General features: G+C 36.5%; 5 protein-coding genes across 16 annotated transcripts in view; 2 read left to right on the top strand and 3 right to left on the bottom strand.

The window, feature by feature from the left end:
- Window positions 1-209: 209 nt before the first annotated feature.
- LOC115562783 (uncharacterized) lies at window positions 210-3,106 on the top strand. Of its 2 annotated transcripts, none has more exons than XM_030384874.2 (4): window positions 210-413; window positions 478-728; window positions 786-932; window positions 2,737-3,106. In XM_030384874.2, exons 1-4 carry the CDS (start codon window positions 324-326, stop codon window positions 2,771-2,773), a joined length of 525 nt encoding a protein of 174 aa, XP_030240734.1. In that variant the 5' UTR covers window positions 210-323; the 3' UTR covers window positions 2,774-3,106. The 2 variants fall into 2 exon arrangements, with proteins under 2 accessions (XP_030240734.1, XP_030240733.1); XM_030384873.2 differs by lacking the exon at window positions 2,737-3,106 and adding an exon at window positions 1,751-2,305 and having other exon boundaries at window positions 211-413.
- Argl (Argininosuccinate lyase) lies at window positions 2,813-4,471 on the top strand. Its single transcript, XM_030384865.2, has 3 exons — window positions 2,813-3,560; window positions 3,643-4,043; window positions 4,111-4,471. Exons 1-3 carry the CDS (start codon window positions 2,813-2,815, stop codon window positions 4,390-4,392), a joined length of 1,431 nt encoding a protein of 476 aa, XP_030240725.1. The 3' UTR covers window positions 4,393-4,471.
- Window positions 4,375-8,833, bottom strand: Tsp29Fb (Tetraspanin 29Fb). Its single transcript, XM_030384868.2, has 4 exons — window positions 8,703-8,833; window positions 7,134-7,322; window positions 6,883-7,053; window positions 4,375-5,021 (listed from the first exon to the last, which is right to left on the bottom strand). Exons 1-4 carry the CDS (start codon window positions 8,781-8,783, stop codon window positions 4,533-4,535), a joined length of 930 nt encoding a protein of 309 aa, XP_030240728.1. The 5' UTR covers window positions 8,784-8,833; the 3' UTR covers window positions 4,375-4,532.
- Window positions 8,834-10,672: 1,839 nt separating this feature from the next.
- Window positions 10,673-14,462, bottom strand: Tsp29Fa (Tetraspanin 29Fa). Of its 3 annotated transcripts, none has more exons than XM_030384872.2 (4): window positions 14,316-14,462; window positions 12,561-12,650; window positions 11,008-11,610; window positions 10,673-10,922 (listed from the first exon to the last, which is right to left on the bottom strand). In XM_030384872.2, the coding sequence occupies exons 2-4, from the start codon at window positions 12,627-12,629 to the stop codon at window positions 10,848-10,850; spliced, it is 747 nt and encodes a 248-aa protein (XP_030240732.1). In that variant the 5' UTR covers window positions 12,630-12,650; window positions 14,316-14,462; the 3' UTR covers window positions 10,673-10,847. The 3 variants fall into 3 exon arrangements, with proteins under 3 accessions (XP_030240732.1, XP_030240731.1, XP_089114102.1); XM_030384871.2 differs by lacking the exon at window positions 14,316-14,462 and adding an exon at window positions 12,718-12,843; XM_089257976.1 differs by lacking the exon at window positions 14,316-14,462 and adding an exon at window positions 12,714-12,777.
- A 655-nt stretch (window positions 14,463-15,117) lies between these two features.
- The window catches only part of LOC108658058 (uncharacterized), a 59,910-nt gene continuing 50,136 nt past the window's right edge, over window positions 15,118-24,891 (bottom strand). For 3 of the 9 annotated variants that reach the window (XM_089256896.1, XM_089256895.1, XM_089256894.1), the window contains exons 6-11: window positions 23,811-24,513; window positions 23,237-23,398; window positions 21,531-22,187; window positions 20,753-21,435; window positions 20,005-20,689; window positions 17,175-18,637 (exon numbers count right to left, since the gene is read on the bottom strand). In XM_089256896.1, the coding sequence (XP_089113022.1) occupies window positions 17,739-18,637; window positions 20,005-20,689; window positions 20,753-21,435; window positions 21,531-22,187; window positions 23,237-23,398; window positions 23,811-24,513 (3,789 nt within the window). In that variant the 3' untranslated portion in view covers window positions 17,175-17,738. Of the gene's footprint in view, window positions 16,035-17,174; window positions 18,638-19,832; window positions 19,900-20,004; window positions 20,690-20,752; window positions 21,436-21,530; window positions 22,188-23,236; window positions 23,399-23,810; window positions 24,514-24,891 lie in introns of those variants that run through there. The other 6 variants (XM_030384854.2, XM_030384863.2, XM_030384853.2 and 3 more) reach the window with 4 other exon arrangements.

Below are 24,891 nucleotides of genomic sequence, written 5' to 3'. Positions count from 1 at the left end.
TCCGGGTACTTATTTGACATAATGTATTTAGTAACTTGAAGCATTTTCTGGATATGTAAAATATTTTGCCAACTTGACAATTTTATTGATATTCATAAACTTATAGTTTATTTTATTTATATTAATAAACAATACTAATTAAATATCCATTCCATACAAACACTTTCTGCATTTTTTAGTCCATTTATTTTAAAAACGATTCTGTAGTTTTTGCTTGCAATTATCGATAAGTATAGATTCGATAATTGTGCACATGTTTTGGTTTTTACCGTGCTTCGCGGTTTATTCTTATTAAATTGAATATTAATTGTTTAGTTTTTATAATGTTGGCACCTATTAAACATTTATTAAACAATTACCGCATTGTTCTTGCAAGTGGGTCACCACGTCGCAAAGAATTAGTCCAAATGCTGGCAAGTTCAAGTTTAAAATCCAAATAAAGTCCAGTAACTAAAGTTTTGTATATTCACATTTTAGGGGCTGAATGCAGAGCTCTGCCCTTCGACATTTGAAGAGAATCTGGATAGGACAGAATTCAAAACATTCTCCGATTACATAGAGGCGACAGCCTTGGGCAAGGCAGAGGAAGTTTATCAGCGCCTTAGCAGCGACGGCAACGGCGACGGCCGTCAGCTAATTGTCATAGCGGCCGACACTATGGTTACGCTTGGAAACGAGATCTTTGGGAAGCCCAAGGATGCCGATGATGCTGTGCGCATGCTGACAAAGTAGTTAATTATATGAACTGAACCCTCTTCTAGTTTATTTAATATTTCCCTTTTCAGGCTCTCCGGCGCCTGCAATCGTGTTTTTACGGGCGTTGTCCTGAAGCATTCAAATGGCGTTCGGCAATTTACGGACACGGCGGACGTTTACTTTGGCCAGCTGACAGAGGAGCAGATCAGGAGCTATGTCGACAGCGGCGACCCACTGTAAGTACTGGCAGCATGAAGATTTGAGCTAGATTTTTTAGATTTGATTGGATTTTATGAAAATCATTTATTCATTCATTCATACAACATAAATGCATACATATAAACATCGATCAATTTATAATTAATATGGATACCAAAACGAGTCAGAATAATGATTCTGAACATTTATGTATATATTTGTTATGATATAAGAACAAACTTAGATTATCTAAAAATTATTAAAGTTCAATTAATTTATTCTATTTTTTAAATGGAAAATTGGTATCTTTTATTAAGTTTAATAAGTTTTATGCCTAATTTCTTTCTTTCATTTAGTAGTAATCTAATCTAATTTTCAAAAATTATAAATATTTATTTTATTGGAGCCAAATTAATTTGTTTATGTGTTGCTTGATTTGAGAGCTATAAATCTATTTTGAGCAGGTCCTAATGTATATTATAGAAAAAGAAAAAAAAAAAAAATGTATAAATTATTCGACTTATAGATATCTCGTACTACTAACTAATAAATATAGAGATTTGAAAAGCCGGATAATATTTACTGAAGAGATTGAAGATGGTTAGATAAAAGAGATGATATATATAAAATATTAATAAGAGTTAACGCTTATCTTAAAGAAGACATTGCAGTTACAATTGTAACAGAACATTAGATATGAACTACTTTCACTTCTTTCATCTTCCTTCATTTCACCACAGTCAGAATTCAGTACTGCTTCACCACACCCATATATGTTAGCCTATAGCATTATAGGGAATATTTGTAATCTTGCTAGACTTGACAGTTCACCTGCCTTTCAACTTTTCACCCACAGCGATAAGGCAGGCAGCTATGGGGTGAACGGTCCGGGTGGTGCTCTGATACCTCGCATCGATGGTGATTTCTACTGTGTGATGGGCCTGCCCCTGCATCGTCTGTGCTGCGAGCTGAACAAACTCTTTCTGGAGGATCTATAGTGTATGTGTGTGTGAGGCAGAGAAATGAAATGGAAATAACATTGCCCAATACAATACAATGACAAGAAACTTCGCCAGTTTGCGCTTATCACAATCCAGAATTTGTAATCGTGCGCGTCAGAGGCTACCCTTCAAGTTCTATTAGTCTGTAGAGTTGATAAGGCGTCGTATTTGTAGTCATAATAATTGTTTGTTTTTGTTTGTTCATAGACTAAATCAAGTGTACAAATTAAAAAAAAAAAAAAGAAAAAAAAAATACAAGAGAAAAAAATGCGGTTTTGCCCTCCTTATTACACTTAAAGTCAAATAGATGTATTTTTGTTACTACCTGCACAGTGGTTGCAAAAATATGTATTATATTTTCTGTTTGTGTAATAATCATATCTCTCATGTAATAAATAACTCTAAAATTATTGCATCAAATTTTAATTTGTATTAGAAAAAAAAATAATACTTATTAAATATAAAATTAAAAAAAAAAAATAAAAATAAATTTAATAAAATTAATAAAAATTATGAATGAAATTATTTTTGAACTGACAAAAAATGTGTTATTCTGTAAAAAAATTTTTTAATTAAATTAAATTATTTAATTTATATATGTAAAAGAATACAGAAATTTTCAATACCTAACAAATGATTTGCAACCACTGTGCTGGAAAGCAACGCATCATTTTGACTCTATCGCTTAAACAAGCGGTCATAAAATCATATGGGAAAAGTAACGTATATTTCCAAAGATAAGGCAAGATTATATATAAAAAAAAAAGAAAACAAAGAAAAGAAAACCTCACCGAACACAATAAATTCAAAGTGTATACACTATTATTAATATATTTTATAGAATCGTTGAACGCAAGCGACGCGCATTCAGTGAGTGATCGTCGGACGTGAAGCAACCTCCTAAAGCGGCTCAGAAAATGACTCAAAAGCCACCAGCGAAACAAGAGAGCACCAGCTCCGCCTATCAGCTGTGGGGCGGACGATTCAGTGAGCAGCCGCACGAAGCGCTGCAGGAGCTGAATATCAGTCTGCCGTACGATGCACGACTCTATGCGGAAGATCTGGATGGCAGCAAGGCCTATGCGGAGGCATTGATGCGTGCGGGTCACTTGAATGCCGCTGAGTGCGATAAGCTGGTGAAGAACTTGGAGCTAATACGCTACGATTGGATCGAACGTCTGGTCAAGTTCGAGCCGAGCGACGAGGATGTGCACACGGTGAACGAACGGTTGCTCGTCCAGCTGACCGGAGATCTGGGTAAGCGTCTGCATACGGGACGCAGTCGCAACGATCAGGTGGTCACCGACATGAAGCTCTGGCTGCGCAAGGCCATACGCGAAACGCTGGACGGCCTTCGTCAGATGATTGAGGCGATTGTCCGGCAAGCCGAGGCACATTTGGGCATCCTGATGCCGGGCTATACGCACCTGCAGCGTGCCCAGCCCGTTCAGTTCTCGCACTGGCTGCTCTCGCATGCCTTTGCCCTGCGCGAGGATTGCCAGCGGCTGACCGAGCTGCGCGATCGCTCGAATGTCTTGCCCCTGGGCAGCGGAGCTCTGGCTGGCAATCCCTTGGGGATTGATCGATTGTGGCTGGCGGAACGTCTAGGATTTGCGGGAGTCACTGGCAACAGCATGCATGCCGTGGGCGATCGTGATTTTGTGGGTGAGTGTGAAGCGCATAGAAAGGCCTTGAAGAGGACTATATCAGATCTCTCTCTCTCTCTCTCTCTCTCTCTCTCTTTCAGTTGATTTCATTTACTGCTGCTCGATGGTCAGCCTGCATCTGTCGCGCCTCGCCGAGGATCTCATTATCTATAGCACTAAGGAGTTCGATTTCATCAAGATCGCCGACAGCTTCTCGAGCGGCAGCAGCTTGATGCCACAGAAACGCAATCCCGATAGCCTGGAACTAATACGCGGCATCTCCGGCCTCATCACATCCAATCTGACGGGCATTATGATGACCATCAAGGGCACACCCTCCACGTACAACAAAGACTTGCAATTCGACAAACAATACTGCTTCCATGCCTACGATAAGCTGACGCAATCTCTGAAAATCGCTGTGGGTGTGGTTGAAACGATGCAAGTGAAGCGACATCAAATGGAATCAGCCCTCAGCTCCGACATGTTGGCCACCGATTGGGTGAGTTTCGACATACAATTCAATCAGTCAGTCAGTCAATAAATTAACATTTCGCTTCTGCTCCCAGGCCTACTATCTGGTACGTAAGGGCATTCCCTTCCGGCAGGCGCATCATCACATCGGTTGCGTCGTCGCCCTGGCAGAGCAACGCGGCGTCGACATAACGGAGGTGCCGCTGGGTGAACTGCAGCAGATATGCTCGGCCTTCGGGGCCGACATAGCCAGCGTGGCCGACTATGGCCACAATGTGCAGCAATATGATGCCATCGGTGGCACATCGACGGCCAGCATAGTGGAACAGTTGCGGCTGCTTAAGAATTTGATCAGGGACTTGCGACAAGAGTCCTAGAACCGGATTGGCTTTATTTGACTTTGGCATTGGCTTTTCGTTAAGTTAACAAATTACATATTTTTTTTGTTTACATTATCGTTTACAGTGTGTTACTTATTGTTGTTATTGTTATTGAGCTAAGAATTGCTGCTCTTGCTTCAATTGACGCTGGGACTCTGGGGTGTGTAGGTGTAGGGCTCGTGAGTGCCCATCTCGTTGCCATTCTCCAGCTGCTGATAGCCGCTCATTGCCGAATTGGCTGGCAGTCCCACCTTACCGCCGGAGATGAGCACGCCCAGACTCTGCTGCAGCTGCCAGCGGCGTGCCTCGCGTATCGACTTGTTGCGGCGCAGTGTCTTGGCCAGCATAAAGGCGCAGATCACGCCCAGCAGCTGCACAAAGGCCACAGTGGTTGCGCCGGTGGCAATCAGCATGACACTCTGCGACATGATGAAGTTCATCTTGGTCAAGCAACCATACTCGTACGGCTCCACGCAGTTCATCTCATTGTCATCGTTGGCACTCGGGTCCACTCTGCCGCAGCACGAGAATGGCACCACCACATCATCCGCGTCCAGGTGGGTCATGTTGTTGGGCGAATAGTTTTCCTTCCAGTCATCGGGACCATGAACGCCGCAGCAGCCCAACTACAAAATTATTATTTCAATAAATAAAAGAAATGCTTTAAATATTTAAACAAAAAATCGAATAATTTTTCATCAAAAGTTTTCAATTTTTCCCTATTTTTTTTATTAATGTTGTTGAATAAAATGAGTTATACATATAAATTAATTGAGTTTGTCATTAAAAATAACTATCTAAGCTCAAACAAAGACTCTGAGTTTAATAAAAAAAAAAAACACTACAAATTCTTTGATCTTCATTAATTAATAATAAACACTTAATTTTGTTTAAATCTAAGTTTTACAAAATTACAGATTCGTATGCCGTATTTAAAGTAGAAAATTAATAAAGTACTTAAGCATATTTAATTTCAAAATGCAGAAGAATTTTAATTCATTTGTATAACCAAAAGAAACAACAACAAAAAATTTAATACAAAAATAATAATAATATTAATAATATAATATAGTCAATACAAATACAGTTTAGACAATAATCATAAATGTAATCACTATTTAAATACTTTCAAAAATTACAAAATATTGAAGGTTAATGCTTAAATTACTTAGATACTCAATAAATTTAAATATTCGTTTATGAATGAACATATGAATGAAAAGTACTTAATGAATACTTTAATTCATGTCGGCACATTTAAAATTATTTGGAATATTTTATTTCATATATATAAAAAATCAGTATGCATTATTTAAACAAGTAAGAAAGCTCTAGTCGAGACTGCTCGACTACGAGATCCCCTGAACCCTTCGAGCAACTGATATTTCAATAATAATTCGCACATACACACGCACACACACACACACATACACGCATACAAACAAACACACGCACACACGCACACACACACACACACGCATATAGAGGCGATTGCGTTTGGGTTGCGCTGCAGTGTTGGCGATATTATGAGATTTTATTTGTGGAATAATTTAATTTCTAGACGTACGATCGTAATGAAACTTTCAGAACGTAATCATGATGTATAAATGTATGTGTATACCGAAGCTCAAGTCTCTAGTATTTGATATACGACTTCTACAAAGATGAGGGTGAAGGGGTGGATATAAGGGCGGGGGGTAAATTTTAACAAAAACCGAAATTGTATAAAATACGTCTTAATATATATTTAAAATTTGGACACTCTAGCTATAATGATGTAGGAGATATAATTTTTTAACTGACATTCGATAAGGTTTTTTATCGATAAAAAAATATCGGAATGAGTTATCGTTTTTTAGTGATAAACTCGATATGCGCGCGATATATACGGACATTTTAAAAAAAAAGTTGAAGTCTCTAGCTCTTATATCTTCTGAGATCGACGCGTTCATACATACGGACAGACGGACGGACGGACGGACGGACGGACGGACAGACAGACAGACGGACAGGGCCAAATCGACTCAGCTCGTCGTGCTGATCAAGAATATATATACTTTGTGGGGTCTGCCACGCCTCCTTCTGCCTGTTACATACATTTCAACAAAACCATTATACCCTGATTTCCCATTTTCAATGGGTTCAGGGTATAAAAATGGAATCGATTAGTCTCACGTGGAAATATTTTAAAATAATTTAATTAATTTTAATTTATAATAATTACATGAATTATTCAATTGTTTATATATTTTTTAAATAAATTATTTATATAATATTAAAATAAAAGCGAATTTATATTAGTAAAACAGTAGTCAGTTTGTGTTTTATACATAATCTTTATATATTCTATATTCTATATTCTATATTCTATATTCTATATTCTATATTCTATATTCTATATTCTATATTCTATATTCTATATTCTATATTCTATATTCTATATTCTATATTTTATATTCTATATTCTATATCTTGAAGCGTACTTACATTACTTTGCATAAAGTCCACTCCAGTAGCCACCGTGGTGTCCTTTTCGTATGCAACCAACGCCTCGTTCATGGTGCGCACCAGCATTTCCTTAACCTGCGACTGCATGACGAATGCGGCAATCGCTGCCGCTACCTCCAGTATGAAGACGAGGAAGAGACAAACGCCGTACTGTCGAATAGAGTATGTGATATACATGTATATAGTATTGGGCACAAATAATCTGGGATGCATTTCAATTAGTTCTATACCAAATTGATGACCAAAACGCTCTCCTTGACCGCTCCATAGGCGCCGAGTGTGGCCACGGCGATAAGTATGAAACCGATGGCAATTAGCAGCGCGGGCGGCGACGAGAAATGTCCATCGATAAAGAGATCAAAATCGCCGAAAATTGTCTGAATGGTTGTGCCAACCATGATCAGCAATATAGCTGTCAGCTGCGAACGGAAAGATTAATTCAAATATACGTATTAAGAATAGGTAAAAATTTCAGTTAACAAATGCAGTTAGCAATTGCATGTCAAAAAGCGTTTGTATGTCGCGTAGGTTATATATGTATGTATATAAAAAAAATATATGATTCATAAGTATATATGATTCACTCATATAAAAAGAATTTTCATAAATATGTATTTGAATTTTATTTAAAATTATGCAGACTACAACTAAATTCCAAATTTGTTATTTACAATATTATATAAATCATAAATTATCAATCTCGAATTTAATTATTGATCATAATTTAACTTTAATTTGAACTAATTTTTTAATAATTTTATTATTTGCACAATTTAATAAAAGAAAAAAAATATTGTTTTATTATTGAATAAATAAATTAATAATTTAAATTATTGTGATTTAGTGTTCAGATTTATTATACAACAAAATTCTTAATCTTAAATTTTTGTTGTATTTTTTTTTATAGATTACTTTCATTGTTAATTTTAATATTTTAGATTAAATAAGTACATACGAAATTTAAAAGAATTTCTAAATGCTTTATTTTGCTATCAGTTAAAAAGGGAAATAAGTAAGTGCTTTTCATTTAGTAAATACTCTAATACATGGAGTGATGTATAGGTGTAGGTTTTTTAAATAAATAAATAAAAAAAAAAAAACAGTTAAGAGAAAAATGTAGATAAGAAGTTAAATACACGCTGAGTAACGTACTTTTTCAGATTCTGTCTCTCTCCACCCTTGAGTTCGAACAAAAAGAGTGCTGAGAAATTCTCTTCAAAGTTAATTAATTAGGCGTAATAAGCAATATTTAACGCTGTCTGGCAGCTGTTTTTTTATTGTTTGCCTCAGATAACTATGAGAAGAAACAATAAAGTCTAATCAAAAACCTTGGACTATATAGGTTGTATGCTCGCAAGAGCTACGCTCTTCCCGAGTCTTATATTGATTGTATTACCTGGAGTGAGCATAAAATATTCAGATTGCATAGGAGCGGAAGTTCATGAGAAAACGTAAAAAGAACATACATAATATTTCCAAATATAGATTCGATTCATTTTAAAAGTTAAGCATACGCGTCATCATATTATCTTTATTGTAAAATAAATAGAGGCGCTTCTCTTCTCTGCGCTTCTCAAACGGCAAGTTTTACACACGTATATGACACCCACACAAATACCACAACAAAAATTGCTCAACTCAACTGATAACGCGCGAAAAATCGCGTTATCATTAAATGTTTGATATAAATATATATATATATAAATATATACATACATATATATGCATATACATTCGAATTCAAAATGGCGTCGCGCAGATTTAATATATATTTGTTTTTGAATTTAAAAAAAACTTACCGCAAACATAAAGCTCACTATGATGAGCATATATTTGGCGCAGCGCATTCCGGAATTTAATTCCAACTCTCGATTCGCCATTTTGTTGAATTCAAGTCGATCTACTTCTGTTTTTGTTTTTCTAAAGTTAGCTGCAAGATGTTAATTATAAGAAAAGCATTCAATTATTTCAATACATATTTTTTTTTTCTATTATTATTTTTGTTTCTCTGTATGTTCTCCGCACCCACAAAACGTACTTTTACTTTAGCTGGCTACACGTTGACTGAGCCTCAGAACGGGCCAAGAGGTGCTCGGCTCTTGGCCAAGTAGCTATACATATGTACATACTCTCACTCTCTCTGTCTCTCTCTGTCTCTCTACCTGTTTTCGCTCTCTTGGTCTCTTATCAGCCAATAAATGTTCATTGTTTTTACTTAATGTACTAGATAAAAGCGTGCGATAAGATTACGCCTTCGATTCATTACGTTTTGCAATAATATATGAAATTAGTTCAACTCGTAAGGTATTCGATTTTTTTCATTTCGTATAGACCTCAATATATTAGAGTCCTTTTGCATTTCCTTCCACTGACAAAAAACTTAAAGCTAAGTTGACTCAAGTGCAAGGTCATTCATTGTTGGGTTTTTGTGGACTGGAGCATGTGTTATCGATTCGACTATATGTCCAAGTTCTTAATGAGTCAACTGCTGGCCTTATCGATTTTTAAATAACACTGCCAGCACACTGCTAGCCCTTTCAATTATTCATTGGCTGTAGTCATGCATGCGAACTGGACATTTTATATTCTACAGTTGGCCATCAATTAGATTAAGTACGTGGGCAAATATATTTATTTTATAATTTTCTTTTTATCAATAAGCTAGAGTTGTAATTTTTCATTTTAACCCAGATTCATGTTGCATACTTTTTGGCTAGAAATTTATACAATATTTTCGTGTATTATTGTTTACTGTCGCATATTGTCGAAGAGCAGATTGAAAAGACTGTTAAGGCGCCGAAACCTACTCGCACGAGGTCTATTACCTGCCAGACCATTACGAAGACTCAAACGGCAAGGCTTTGCCAAAACTATTGGACAATAGTAAAACCGCCACAATTTAAAATCCCAATAGCTCGGTATGGGGCTCGGCTCAATTATTAATTTACCTTCCCTGTGTTGTTATGGTGCTATTTTTGTTGTAGCGGTTCTACACTTAATGAAATATTTTTAAAATATATTTTAATATTAATTTAAGACAATTTATTAAGACTTAATATTCGTACAAGGCTCACAAGGGGTTTTTGTAACTCTTATTATTATAATATATATTTATATATATTTGTAAAGATTTTTTTTTGTCTCCATTATATCTAAGTCTTCCATGCGGCTGGGAAATTTTAATTAAAAGAGCTTATAGAATCCTATAAAACATTCTTGTTTTATGTGCCCAACTCTTGTATTGTATTGCCTAGAATTTACAGTTGATTCATTTACAGAATTAGGAACTCTGCATAATCTCTTTCCACTTCCAGAGATTATAATGTCAATATTTCGTAGTTCCTATTAAATATAGTCGTATTTCTTGTACTTCTATGTGTATCGATTAGATTTGTCTTTCAATCATTTATCTCCAATCAGTATAAATCACTTGTTCAATTTCCCTCTCTCTGCATCGGTCAATCTATCAATTATCGTCAATCAGTATCAATCAATCTCAGCCATTCAGTCAATCAATCATCCATAGTCAAAAGTAAATCATTCGTTCTGCCATACAGACTGTCCGCTAATCAAGTCTGTCAATCAGACATATATGGATAGATTAGCTCTACTCACATTTATCACGTATATATATATGTATACCTACTATATACCTTAGACTTTATGCAACGCAAATGGAACGATTGCGTTACTTTTACCAGAACAAAGCAGATTAGATTTGTGTTTCGGTACTGGGGTATTGGGGCCTCCATAAAGTCCATGGCCAATATAAAAGCTAAATATGTATTTATTCATAAAAATACCTAAAAGTTTACAAAATATATTGTGTATTAAAGCGCGACAAAGCTAGAACAAATTGTGAATTTATATTGTACTTGTGAATAATTTAAGATTTGACTTGAGATCCCATCAAAATATTGGAATCAATCAACTAATCCACTGGTCTAGATGAAGCCTGTGATGCCATTCCGTATTTTAATCTCTCGTGCTATATAGCAGGCGAAGATGACGCCAAAGAACTGAAAAAAGAGAAGAGTTCAATACCAAGAATATACATATATGTACGTTGTAAAGATATGTACATATTAAGTACAGTGAACTCACCTGTATGATGGCTATGACAACGCCAGCTGCACCCAAACTGACTGCATGATTGGCTATATAATCGGAAAATCCTTTCAAGCAGCCCAGATGGGTGTTCATATCTTCATTGTAGGTGCTCTGCAGGCAGCTAAAGGTGCCAATGGTGCCATATTGTATTTTGCAGCACGACAATGGCAATTGGTTGTCCTTGAGATGATCGCTCCAGTCGGTGGCATTGTTAATGCCACAGCAGTCGAAGTTGCGCTGGACAACGTCCCACAGCTTTGTTACATCATTTACTGGCATATTCGAGTAGCTACTCATTGATTGATTTAGCTTGGCGTCAATCAAATTGTATGCATCATTGCGCAGCACATAGCCACTGATGCCCGCCGCCAGTTCCAAAATGAAGATGATGAACAGCATTATCGAGAAGCTGAGAATCAGGCAATAGTTCTCCTTCAATGCACCCCAGCAGCCAAAGAATGTGATCACAATGATGAACGCTCCGATCACGATCAAAAATGTTGGAATTGAAAAGAATTTGCCGACCAAAAAGTCCTCATAGTCATTGAAAACGGCGCCAACGCCAGCACCAACCGCTATAAGTATAATGCCAGTGATCTGCGAATAAAATTGATTATTTTGTAATTCAATGATATTTATATATTGAACAATATTATTTTAGTTAATAAAAAACAAAAATTTGAAACTAATTAATTCTAGCATAAAAAATAAACGATAGATCAAATTTTTGTTATCTTAAATATTCCTACTTTTTTTTATGTCTATTTACTTCATATGCGAACTTCATTTATAAAATTATTAAAACATTATTTTTTTTAATTAAAGAAAAAGTTCAAGTAAATTGATTTTTAAACTCATTCACGAAAGTGAAATGAGTATATTTATTTTACGCAGCCGTCCGGCTGTCCATACATATATTCGTTTATCGAATTATATTGTCCAGATTTGCATGGCAAATTGCAAAATGAAAATTTAGTACTTGAAGTGCTGGGCAGTTGCAATTTTTCTGAGATCAAAGAAATAGATTGGATATATCAAAAAAAAAAAAAAATCAAAATGATATTTGAAATTTGCAACGCTCTTAATTTAATTTTATTTAATCTTATTCAATTTTTTAATTCATCAATACGAACCTATTAATATTCCAAGTGCTGACTCAGAAATATTTCTAGCAGTCCACAAGAGTATGGACAATAGATAACATATGTTTCTTATCTTAATCACTTGAACCAAAAATTTGTCAATGTCTAAGCTTATCGAATAAAATGTGAACATTATAAAAATATGAGTACATACGAGTATATATATTGGAGAGCGTAGTATTAAAATTAATAAAAAAACAATAACTAGAACAAGTTTGGCTGGCTCTATATTAGCTGTATATAATACACGCTCTAGCACTGTCTATCTAATCTGTGTATAACTGTATATAGGCTATATATATTGGTAGATAGTTGAACTGATTCGCTGTTGGACTATGAACTAATGTAAATTTGATTGTAACTAACGATGAGTCAGAGACATTTTTAACTTGTTTTGCGACTTACCAAAAAGATCAGATTAAATCCAAATAGTGTGTATTTCACAGCATTAGCGCTGCCCGTTAGTAGGGACATGTTTGCGGTTTTCTAGACACTCTGAAAGCAAGAGATATATATACAGTGGTATTGGAAGCAAAAAATAATGCCCATTATCTCTACCCACAATAATTGAACAAACAACAAATATGCACAACCGTCTAGTAGTAAAGACAAAACGTTAATAAATGGCGCTCAACAAGAAACCGAAGTCAGTTTTTGTTTCTTTCCATTTTTCTAATCAGAGAGAATAAAAAAAAAGCAGAGTGTGGAATACATACAGCAAAATATATAAATAAAATTGCGTTGTCTTATCGGTAAATGATATGGCAAACACTTTGTTTAAGCCAAATGTGGTCAGCGAGCGAATGACTTTTGTTGCTGTTATTGTTGTTGCAGTTGTTGTTGTTGTTGCTGCTGCTGCTGTTCAGACAAGATAAACCCAATTTGGGTGCGATAAGATAAGACATTTAATAACATAAGCCAAGCAAATATTTTATATATTTATTCATATATGTTATATATTTATATGCATTTATATGCATTGCAGTTATTCGACATAGTTTATCCCATGTTAAATATGCGCAAGAAGGAACAGAATTCATGGGAAAAAAGAAAAAATAAACATACATATATAAATAAATTAATATCAAATAATGTTTAGGATTGACGAAATATTAAGATATATTAATATGTTGTCATGAATTTATTTTCATTAATTTTTATTTCTTTATTTATTTTTTTTTCATATCTGTTTATTGTTTATTGAAATTGTTATTATTTATTTGTTGTGGCTTGCTTGCTCATATTTATTTTGCAACTTCTGTTCAATGTTTCACATTTGTTTGTAAACACAAACAAATCGACTTTGTGTGAGTGCCTACAGGTGCTAAATTAAATATATGTATATTTCTGTGCCTATTATATTTACTTAATATACAAAATTTTATTCTTCTCATTTTTTTGAATAGTATAGAAATTTTCAGTATTTAATTGTAATAATAATAATATAAAAATTAAATTAGTATAAAATGACAAAAAGTTTGTTAAAAATTAATTAAAAAATAATTAATTAAAAATTACTAATAAAAAAAAAATTGTTAAATTGAAAATAATAAATTAAATCAATGCAATAATGAAAATTTTGAAATATTACTTATTTAAATAAGTGTTTATTATTTTAACTAATTTTTCTTATATGTTTGCAAAAATTCAAGGTCAAAAATGAAAGTCAAAACACAAATTGGTTGTAAATCGTCAATATATATATATATATATATAAATAATATTATATAGATTTATTTAAAAGCGTATAAGCTTTTAATACTCAAATATACACCGTACAAAGTCAGTATCTTTATACATTAATCTGATCATAAAAGCTTTCGCTGTGGAAGTTGGCTTAACGAAATTTTCAAGAGCAATGAACACCTGAGCACAATTTCACTTCAAGTTCATAAATAAGTTTTGTGCTAATATACAGACAATATAGGCTTGTATAACGATTTCACAACATTAATAGTTAACTGATTAGGCCCATATGAGTCATGCCGGCTGAATTAATGAATCATCAAATGATTGGAGTATATAGATTTACATCCACATACATATATATCAAAAGTTACGTTCCAGAAATCTTTTTAGATGTTGCTTCAATAGGTTATGCATAATATTTGTAGTTTATTTCGCTGTGAGCAGTGCTCGGCATATAGTATATTTACTCACTTCTCTGTCAGCCGGCAAACAGCTCGTTACGAGTAACTGGCGTAGGTAACAACGTTTCGAATAGAACTGAGCGGCCCCTTCAGCCTTCACATACTAAAAATCACATTGACGTGTGCCGTTTCAGCACCCAGACATATCTACTGCCAATGTATATACAATTTATATACATACACACATGTATATATATATATATTTTCGTACAGACGTATCTGTTTACCTACATATGTAGATGGTCGCAGTGGCGAAAAGATAAAAATCGTTTCCACGAATGGTCGACGACGTACTTGGTGAAATTATAACTGTAGCATTAAAAGGGTTGCGAAAGCGTTGGCCAGACTGTGAGATATCCTGTAATTTATATTTAATATATGCCAGCGAATATTTAGTTTAAATAATAGGAATAACGGTCTGGACTATAATAAATTTACATATTGAGAATTTAAAATTTTGTTTTATATATTTATATAGATATATATGTGTATATAATATATATAAATATAAACTATATAAATATTCAAATATTGCTGCAAAGCATGTGTGGAAAATTTTAGCATACTGTGAATTATATACTTGATATACTGTGCGTATGCGTAATATTTACTTTAGAAATATAAAAAATACATAATGTGTAAAAATGCAGCTAAAAATACTATATATATATATATATATATATTTTTTTTTTATACGTACATATTTGTATTTTTAAATAAACAAAAAAAAATTGCAGCTGTTCTCTATATTTATTTTAAATAAAATTATACTTTACCTTATTCACACTCACGAAACAAGCCACAATAATAACCACAGTATTCATTCAGAAAATATTTATTTTTATTTTAAAAAATAATATATCGAAATGTAGCATAAAAAGACTTTACAAAAAACACAAGCTAAATTTTACATATATTTTTGTTGTTCGTGTGCGAAATAATTTGCGTTTAAAAATTATTGCATAAATGAAATAAATTGTTGCGCAGGCAAATTACAAAACTTAAAAACTATTAAAGAATATATATGAGTATCATTTGTTATTATAATATTTATATGAATTGATTTTGGATATCTTTCAATGTAATATAGTGGGTTAGTTTAGTTAGTGGGTAAAGGCGGAGCCGGAGACAGGCGTAGGCTCTGGCATAGTTTAATACTTGAATTTTGGTGTCTATGCCGAAATGTGTTTTTTTTTTTTTTACAGTATTGGAAAGATATAAAGATAAGAAACATATATGCATGTATGTGTATGAATGCGAAAGGAACTGCTTTAGAAAAATTGCACGCATCGAATATTTAAGTTAGTTAGTTAATATATTTCTAGTTCACATTTAATAGATATTTGCCAATTGCCAGTAATTTGATTGAAATTTTTGTAAACACGTGAAAAATTTCAAAAATTACCAGATTTATGCACATAAAATTGGCATCGCATTTGTATAAATCAGTTAGTTAGTCTCTTAATTATGTGTTTAGTAGGTTTCATTTCAATCTTTCGTTGCTTCGTTCATTCAGCTAGTGCTTCAAGTGATTGATAGTCGTGGTATGAGCTCTCCTAATTATTTTCTATCCTTGCCATGGCGATCCCGCTGATGCTTAGTGGCCGCAATTGTCGTTGTGGTCAGGCTATGCACATGATGCTGTGGCGGCTGTCCTCCATGGTGTTTGCTGCTACTATGCTGATGGTGATGATGATGATGATGTCCATTCAGTGTGCTTTTACCGTGTCTGCAGTAGAACAGAGAGGAAAACATGTTAGTCCAATTGTAATATCTAAGTTTTCAATTCAAGTTTAATATGCTTGCTACTGGTTTTTATACATATACATATATAACATGTCCTTTTAGAGAGACTATACCAATGTGCTACTTCCACTACGTAGTTCCAGTTTAGAAATATAGAGTAGAGCGAGCGATGTTGATGTTTATTTGTTTGCAGTTCATTTCCAATTTCATTGATGATAGTTTTTATAGTTTGTATTTGATTGTTTTTTGTTTTGTTTCTTTTTCCAGCAACATGTTCATAGTCAGTGTTTAGAATTGATACTAAAAGTGAAGTTTCAGCGTGCTACTAGGGTGTGAGCAGAGTATTAAGGTAAATATATTCCTTTAATTAACTACTGTATTTTTGGTTTTAGATTCATGCAGTTTAGTATTTGATTAGAATATATACTAAAAGTTGAAATCATTTTTATTAAGCTAATATAAAGACCGAATATTTTACTGAAGATCTACAATAAAAGAGATGTAGTTATATTTAGTTTAGCTCAGTGCAAAATATTAAAAATATTTCAAGTTCCTATATGATATATTTTGAAGTTTTCTTTTTACATTTGTATATGTATATGATTTAAACCTTTTGATCTCCAAATTTTTAAAAGTCCATTTTTATCTCTTTAAAAATATTCTATCAGAACTTCCAAACTTGTATTTTTTTTTCAATTTTTTTATTTTTTTTATTTTATTATTTTTTTTTTTATTTACCTTCAAGAATAATTTATATATATATATATATATATATATATATCCTCAAATATTCCTAGTAAAACTAAATATATATCTCTACGATTATATTTTTATAGAAATGAAAATATTTTTCAATCTCTTTAAGTATTATTTGTTGTTAATTTAAATTGAACTACATTTTTCTGAAATAACACCCTTATCATATCAATAAATTAAATTGAGTTAAAGCGTAAAAGAATAGAGTCTTAGTTTTGTTGTTTGTTGGTTTGAAAGGTTAGTTCAGCAGCACTACAAAAAGTATTCCCGGTTAGCTTCTAGGTTCCTAATGCATTCACAACATGCCAACCATTTGCTTAACTAGATAAATAGAAAATGTTTCATAAATTTTGAAAATTTCGCTTACGCTGTGAAAAGTAAAAACAGAACCATTTTCATTCATTGTGTGTGTTGTGTGTGCGGGGATTTTTATTTGATTTTTTATTTTTATTTATGTGCAAGGCGGCGTGTGCTCCAAAGTAAAATACATAAACCCGACGCTTCAGCCTGCACTCTCACTCCCTCTCTCTTTCTTTTTTCACTCTGTATCATTCCCTTTCACACTGTCTGTTGCCCGCTCGAGTTTTTAAGTAGTATTAGTATGGGGAAGGAACACAGGTTAGATAACTGCGAATCGTTCTTTTCGATAAATAATTTGTTTAATATAATTCGTGTTGATTGGCGTGCTGCGTTTCGTGAGGTAAATATCAAAGAATGCCCAGAAAAATATCAGAAATCTATATAAAGGTAGGAATATTGTTGGCGTGCATAGGTGGTTAAACGTGAGCGAAAAACTGTGACTGTGACTGTGACTGTGACTTTGACTGTGATTGTGTGTCAGTGTCACCGTCTGTTAACTGTGACGAGATCCGGTTCGCGCCCATCCATGCGCGACTTGCTATTTGGTTTTTGTGATCTGCTCCAGCGCTGACTATGAACATGTGCAGATGCCGAAGGGCTGGTGCGTGGAGACGCTGCTGCGCACCTGCCGCATGCGCAAACGCTTTGGCCAGCTGCCCAGACGTCCACTGGCCAGCGGACCACTGGCGTTGCCAGCAACAGCACCGCCACCACGTCCACTGCTGCCAAAGAGCTGGGCGTGATCGTTGCTCAAATTGTGCTGATAGGGCCGCAGTTTGCTGCCAGCCAACGTGGTAGGCGCTGCGTACAGCAGATAATTGTCATAGACGTGGCTAACGTTCGAGTTGCGCTTGGCCGGCAAATAGGGCAGAAAGGCAAAGCTCGAGCTGGTCGATTGGGTGCATTTCAGTGATGATTTGCGCGTTGCTGGCTGCTTGCAGCGCAATGTCGATTGATTCGAATAGCTGGCCGCCTGTGGTATCATCTCCAGCTTAATGCGATGCTCGTAGGCGGCAGTGGGCGTGGCTGTGGTACGTATGGGCACGGGCAATAGCGAACGTTTGCGTTTGCGACGCGGCGGCGGCAATGGCAATGCTTGTTCTGTAGGCTTTGTTGTTGTTGTTGCCCCATCATCGATGCTGGCATAGTCGGTATCCTCGGCGGTTTGTGTATTGGCTAAATTCGTTACGTATACGTACGTCAGTTCGTTGTGCGGTGTTGTGGTTGTTGTCGTGCTGCTGATTGGTGCCGTAGCTGTTGCTGCTGTTGTTGCTGTTGCTTGTGCTGTTGCTGTTGTTGATTTGTGCACTGTTGTGGATTTTGTTGTTGCTTTAGCTGCTGCTGCTGCTGTCGACTTTCTGTGTGCGGACATTGATGTGTCGTGATTGTGGCTGCTGCTGCTGCGACTGCTTTTGCTCGACTTGTGCGCAGCTGCGCTCGGCTCACTGTGTCTGGAGCGACTGGAGTGACCTGTGTGTGGAACGGCAACGGCATTAGATGAGTGACAATTCAATGTTCTGGCAGAGAGTTAGAATCATCTAAAATTTTTAGACTAACTGTGTGGGCGATGTAGTGGGTGTGGCCGTGTGTATATTGTGCGACTGTGTGCTACAGTATGTAATGTGTTCGAGTGACTGACTTTTGCAGCTGGGAATGAAAGACTTGTGCTTGAATGTCGGCTCATTTGTAGCTAAACTAAACTTTACAATTAACATATTTTGTAGCATTATTTTTGATAATATAGAAAAATTGTATAAAGAAAATTAAAAATTATTTTCAACTGTTTTGTCAACATATTTGTAATAAAAAAAAAAAATTAAATAAATTTGTAAGGCAATTTTGTTTCTTTTTCATTTAAAGTACAAAGTAAATAATGTGATTTTAATATATGAATGCAAATATTTGTGGTTGTATTTAAATATATAAATAAAAATAAGAAATTATAATGTAAAAAATAAAAAAAATTAATTGAATTGAGTTTTTAAAAAGTTTTTTTTTTATGTTTATACATTTTTTATGTTATTTTGAATTTTATAATTTTGTAAAATTCTTTAAATATTTTTAATTTCAATATTTTATATATACATATATATATATATATATATATATATATATATATATATATATATATATATATATATATCTATATATATATATATATTTTTTTTTTTTAATGGTATACGTCTTTGTACTTTTTTAGTCTATCAGAAATACTAAAATATATTTTTAATATATTTTTAAATATATATTGGTATTTCTATAAATATATTTTAATAATATTTTTTACATACAATTTCGATTGAGTCAAGCAGACATACACATAAGAAATAATTTCACAAGATAAATATTCTTTATAAATTACTTGTCATATTCTTCTAGCAAAAAAATAAAAAATTAATAACACTATATAAATACTTTATAGCATTGACTACCAATCTTCATGAAAAATCTTGCATGAAAATGTTATTCTCCTTTAAGAATAAGGCGAATTCAATCAGCTTTCATTCCCAGCTTTGTAGTATAGTGTATGTATAGGAACAAGTGCAACAGTGGCAATAGCCTTGAGCTACTTCATCAAGTTATGATCTATTGCTTTGTGCAACTTAGTTTGCTTAGTTTTCGTATTGGATGCTGCTGTTCGCCGCTTGAGGCGGCTCTGGCTAACCTAAAGCGTTTGTTCAGCCGAATCGGCTGTGTGGCACCCATTATGAGCAAGCCCAAAACAAGTAATTCTGCAATAGACACACATGCATATAGTACAGCAAATAGATTATGGCAAAGCAAACAAAGAAGGCATATTTAAGCATTGTTGTTTTCGACTCGAGCAGTGGACTTACCACGCGAACGTGTTAGCTCATCTCGCTGCCGCTCAGAGCCCCGTGCTCGCTCTCGGTCGCTGGTGCGCTGCGAGCTGCTGGGGCGCGGACGACTCTCTTCGGTGACACGCATGGAGCGCAGCAGTCGACTGCCCGAGGCAGAGCCCGAACTGTGTTTGGTCGAGTGCTCGCTGCCGTGCTCCTTCTCGCGATGGCGGCTGTGGTGGTGCGAGCGCTTGCTCTCCGCTGCCGCCGCCGAACTGGAGGTGCTGCGTAGCTTGCTGCTGGTGCTCGGTTTGCTGCCGCTGCTGCTCTGCCTGGACGAATGATGTTCGGCTGGCTCGTGGCGTGTCTTCTCACGCTTGGGCGTGCGCATGCGCAAGCGCTCTACGCGCTGCTTGCTCGATTGCTCGTCCGAGGAGCCGCCTCCGTGGGTCATCGACTCACGCGAACTGGAGCGCGAGCGATCGCGCGGACAGCACTCAATTGACGACTGAGACGAGCTGCGTGCTCGCGTCGGGGATGGCGTCGATTGTCGTGAATTGCGTCGCGCCTCCGAGGCGAACGTGCCGCGAGCCACACTCAATGCCTTGGTGGCATCGGCCTTGACCTTCTCATCGATGGTGGCCAAGGGCTTGGCGCTGCGCCTCTGCAGCGAGCACGAACGACGTCGCTGATCCTTGAAAGCGGCCTCATCGGAGAGGGCCTGAAAAATAGCACAGATTAAGTTACAAATATTGCGTTGCTTAATCTATCAACTACCACCCACTTTCATTGTCTGATCAGCGTTGCGTGTCATCTCGCTGAGTATTTGCGCATCGCGCTGCAAATCCGTTTTACGCTCGTAGCCGCCTGGCGACGGCGACTTGACCCTAAACGTTGTGGTCAGCTCGTTGGCTATGTTTTCATAGCAGTGTTCCTCTTCTTCCTCCTGCTCCTCCTGCTGCTCAGCTAGTTCGTGATCATCATCGTTGGCTTGCGGACTGTGCCGCAGTAAATCGGGTCGATCGTTCAATAGTTGCCACTTGGTTGTGGTTGTTGTTATTGCTGATGGATTCGTTGCCTCCTCGGCGTGGGTCTGCTTGCTGCGCGTGGGCAGCGTGCGTCGTGGATTACTGGGCGTGGCATGCAACTTGTTGCCGCTCTGCGTGGCCGTCGGCGAATGTTGTACACCAAAATAGGAGAGCTCGTGCTCACGCAACTTGCGTGCGCCGCGTGCTTCACGAACAATCTTAAGAGATTCGCTGCCCGACTCATTGTCTCCATTGTCCGTGTGTCCGTGCGCTGGCATCTGCTTTTGGGGTGGGGCCTGGGGCTGGGGCTGCACGAGCAGCGTACGCGGCTTGGCCACCGGCACCAGCTGCCCGGTGCGCAGCGTGGGTGGTGTGGGCTGCGGCTTCTGCAGCCGCGGTGCATGCAACGCGATGCTCATCACATTCGACTTGGGCAGATCTGCAAGCGGAACAGAGGGGAAATACATATTAGAACTGATGCTTTAAGTTTTACTCCAGCTGCCTGAGCCCTAGACGCTAAGTAAACTCCTCTACCTGAACACGGCAATGAGCCAATCCCTTTACCTGTGCGCTGCAGCGTTTGCTCTTGCGCCTCGATTTTCCAGATGGTGCGCTTGGCCTTTAGCCGGCTCCAGCTGCTCGAGTACTCGGTGCCCTTGAGCACCACATCCTCGGGCGAGGAGCTGCACTGTGTGCCGCCGCCGCTATCACTGTTGTTGTTGTTGTTGTTGTTCTCGCGGAAATAACGCTTAACCTCCTCATCGGCGCTGTCCTCCTCCTGCTCGGCGGCATCATAGAGCCTACGCAGCTGAGTCAACTGCTGGCTCACTGGTATTTGCGTATTGCCCAAGAGCTTGAGACGAGGCGGTGCGAGCGGCGTGCGCGGCAGCGAGTCGTACAGTGTGCTCCCAAATAGATCACTGCTGGTAATCGATGTGGTCGAGGTGCGGCGACTGCTCTCCTCCTGATAGCTATGCGAGCGCAGCATGGGCGTCGGCACCACAATCGTGGGCTGTATCAGAGCGGACTCGATCGAGGCTATGCTCAATCGACGCATTGCCTCATCGAATTCACTTGCCGATCGCATGGTTTTCATTATCAACGATGTCGACTTGAGACCTTCGTCCAGGATGCGCTGATGGGCGCGCAGGTCCTGCAGCAGCAGTTCCTGTGCGCTACTGCGACGACGACCTGCATGGGGGAAATGTGCGAGAAAAATGTTGTTGGTGTTTCTTTTTGTTTTTCTGTTTGTATGAATGGCTCTTGGATTAGCCGGCAGTGTTGGGCGGAATTAATTTTGCGATAATCATGACTAAATATTAGAGTTGTATTTGTTAATTGTTGAAAGAGATCATTTAAATGATTAATTGATTTCAATACAAAGAAATAAACATTAATTAAAATCATTTAATAATTGTAATTAAAAAGTTTAAACAAGTTTGAGATTTATTATTATTTTAAAAGTAGAACTAATTAGGTTACTTTAGTCAAATTATGAAACATTTTATTTTTCATTATAACATATTTTTAAGGCATTCTAATTAAAAAGTAAATTCAATATACAGTTTTTAAATAAAAGAAATAGTTTCATTTCTAACAATTTGGTTTAAACTGTTAAAATTCTCTAAATAAATTGGAATATAAATTGGAAGACGTTAAAAAAAGATTAATTGAAAAGAAAATTTTGGCATATTTAAAAAAATTATTATTATTATTATTTTTTTTTTTTTTTGGAATTAAGAATGTATATAAATATAAAATATAAATTTAGTTAGATGTATATTTATTTATACACGCTATTTAATTTTTCTTATTAATCATTCTTGAAAGAGTAAATATATTACTTTTTATAATATTAGGGCTTTATATAATATATTTGTATATTTGGTACAACTTTGTTTTTCAGTCATGATTGATCATCGAGTCGAATTAGTTTTCATATGTAAATTGATACTTTCCAACACTGGTTAGCATATACATATGTATGTGTTTCTTGTTGTTTTAAGGTTAGGATAGTGAGTTTAGTTAATTATTTGGCTTAGTGCGAAAGAGAAGCAGCGACATAGAGACATGCATTACGATATCAAGACTAAACAAATTGAGAATCAAGTAGAGGAGTTTACAACTAAACCGCATAGACAAAACAAAACAAAATACAAGACACTAGAAAATACAGGCACAGCAGCAACAGCTAGGCTATACAAAGTTAATCGTACAATTCTCTACAGCTAAATACCAACCTGTTTCGGTCCACTCCTCGGCGCCCAGATTCACATTGATCTTGGTCGAATAGCCATTTCCAGCTGGCGATGGCTGCTGCTGTTGCTTCTCGAATTGCCTCTGCTCCACGATTCGGACTCGTTCGGCCACCGATTTGGTGGTTATTGGTGATTCGACTGTAGCTGTCGATGAAATTGAAATGGAATTAGTCAAATGTTATTTTCTTGAGCCACAAAATCTTTGAGATAAATTTTAAAATTTAATTAAACTTTGGTCGTTTGATTAAATTGTTTAGATAGGAGATATTTTCTTAGATATTATTTACTAATTTATAGTAAATGCTCATACATAAATTCGTGTTGCAGAATTAATTAGAATATTGGGAAACTATAATTAGATTATAATCTTTTCATGTTTGACTAATTGATGGCAACAAAAAAGCTTAAAATTTAATTAAATCGTAGATTTATGATTTAGCTGATTGGGTAAGCAATACAGATAGTATAGTATAGGATTTAACTCATATACATATGTAAATCCCAATTCCCTTAAGTCGCTCTTATAATTAATCAACTCAAACTAATTTATGCTCACCATTATCACGACTTGGCGGACTGCTCTCACGATTCTCGCTCTTGATGGTGGCTGGGACACTCCAGAGCGCTTCAGCGCTCTCAATATTCTCGCCCAGATGATAGGGTTTCGGTTTGACTGGCTTATTCTTCAATATGCCCCGTATATTGGCCAGTTCGTCTGTTTCATTGTCGGTTGTATCCACACCGCTGGTGGAGGTGTAGCTGTGCCGCGACGTGGAGCTCGTTGTCTCCAGCAAGCTGTAGCGTGGCTCCACTAATGGTTTCGTTATCACCGTCACCTGTGTGCCGGCCACCGGTTGGGTGACTAGCTCTGGCGGCTCCATTAGTGTGGCGCGATAGGCTACTGTGGTGGAGGCAATAGTTTTGGCTCGCACTGTCGGATCGTCGCCAAAGTGGGTGACATTGTTGCTGGAGTTGTTATTAGTGGTGGTTGTGCTGCTGCTGGTGGTGGTCGTGCTGCTTACACTGGCCGACTTCACCAGACTCTGCAGCGGTCCACTGGCGGTGCGTCGACGCCGACGAAAGTTTTGCGTGGGTGGCGGCTTGCCATCAGTTTCCACAATATTAACGCGGCCCGATTCGGCAGCAAAGTGCACCTCGGTTTTACAGAACTCAACTCGTTTCTGAGCGCTGCTGCGTTGCAGCTGGCTGGAGCTGTTGTTGTTGCTGCCGCCATTTATGGAATCGCCATTAACATGCACCTGCAAATGGAAACCAAAATCAATAAATTGAATAGAATGAACATATGTAAAACACACACAATATTAAATAAATTCAAATAGGTTTTAGCTTTTGCACTTTATCGATAACTTAATACAATTGGAAAGTGTGGTATTTTTCTATGTCGAAAGCAAAAAGTCAAAAAAGAAATGGCTTACAAATCGAGCAATTATCGATAATCTAATTAAAGTGGAATGTGTGGTATTTCTTCTCAGTCGATAGCAAATACTTTGTGGAAGATATTTAAAAATATATCGGTAAGTTCTTTTGCTTGCTCAACTAGCTCAACTTAAACTGTGTCAAATGTATGCCTATGCTCAAAAGGAAGAAATACTATTGCCAATTATTTAAGCATCACA

Source organism: Drosophila navojoa, chromosome 3 (genome assembly GCF_054131105.1).
Source record: "Drosophila navojoa isolate 15081-1374.11 chromosome 3, UAZ_NAV_1.0, whole genome shotgun sequence".
Classification (NCBI taxonomy): domain Eukaryota; kingdom Metazoa; phylum Arthropoda; class Insecta; order Diptera; family Drosophilidae; genus Drosophila; species Drosophila navojoa.
The sequence above is the reverse complement of the archived record's forward strand: the minus strand, read 5'-3'. Positions and strand labels throughout refer to the sequence as shown.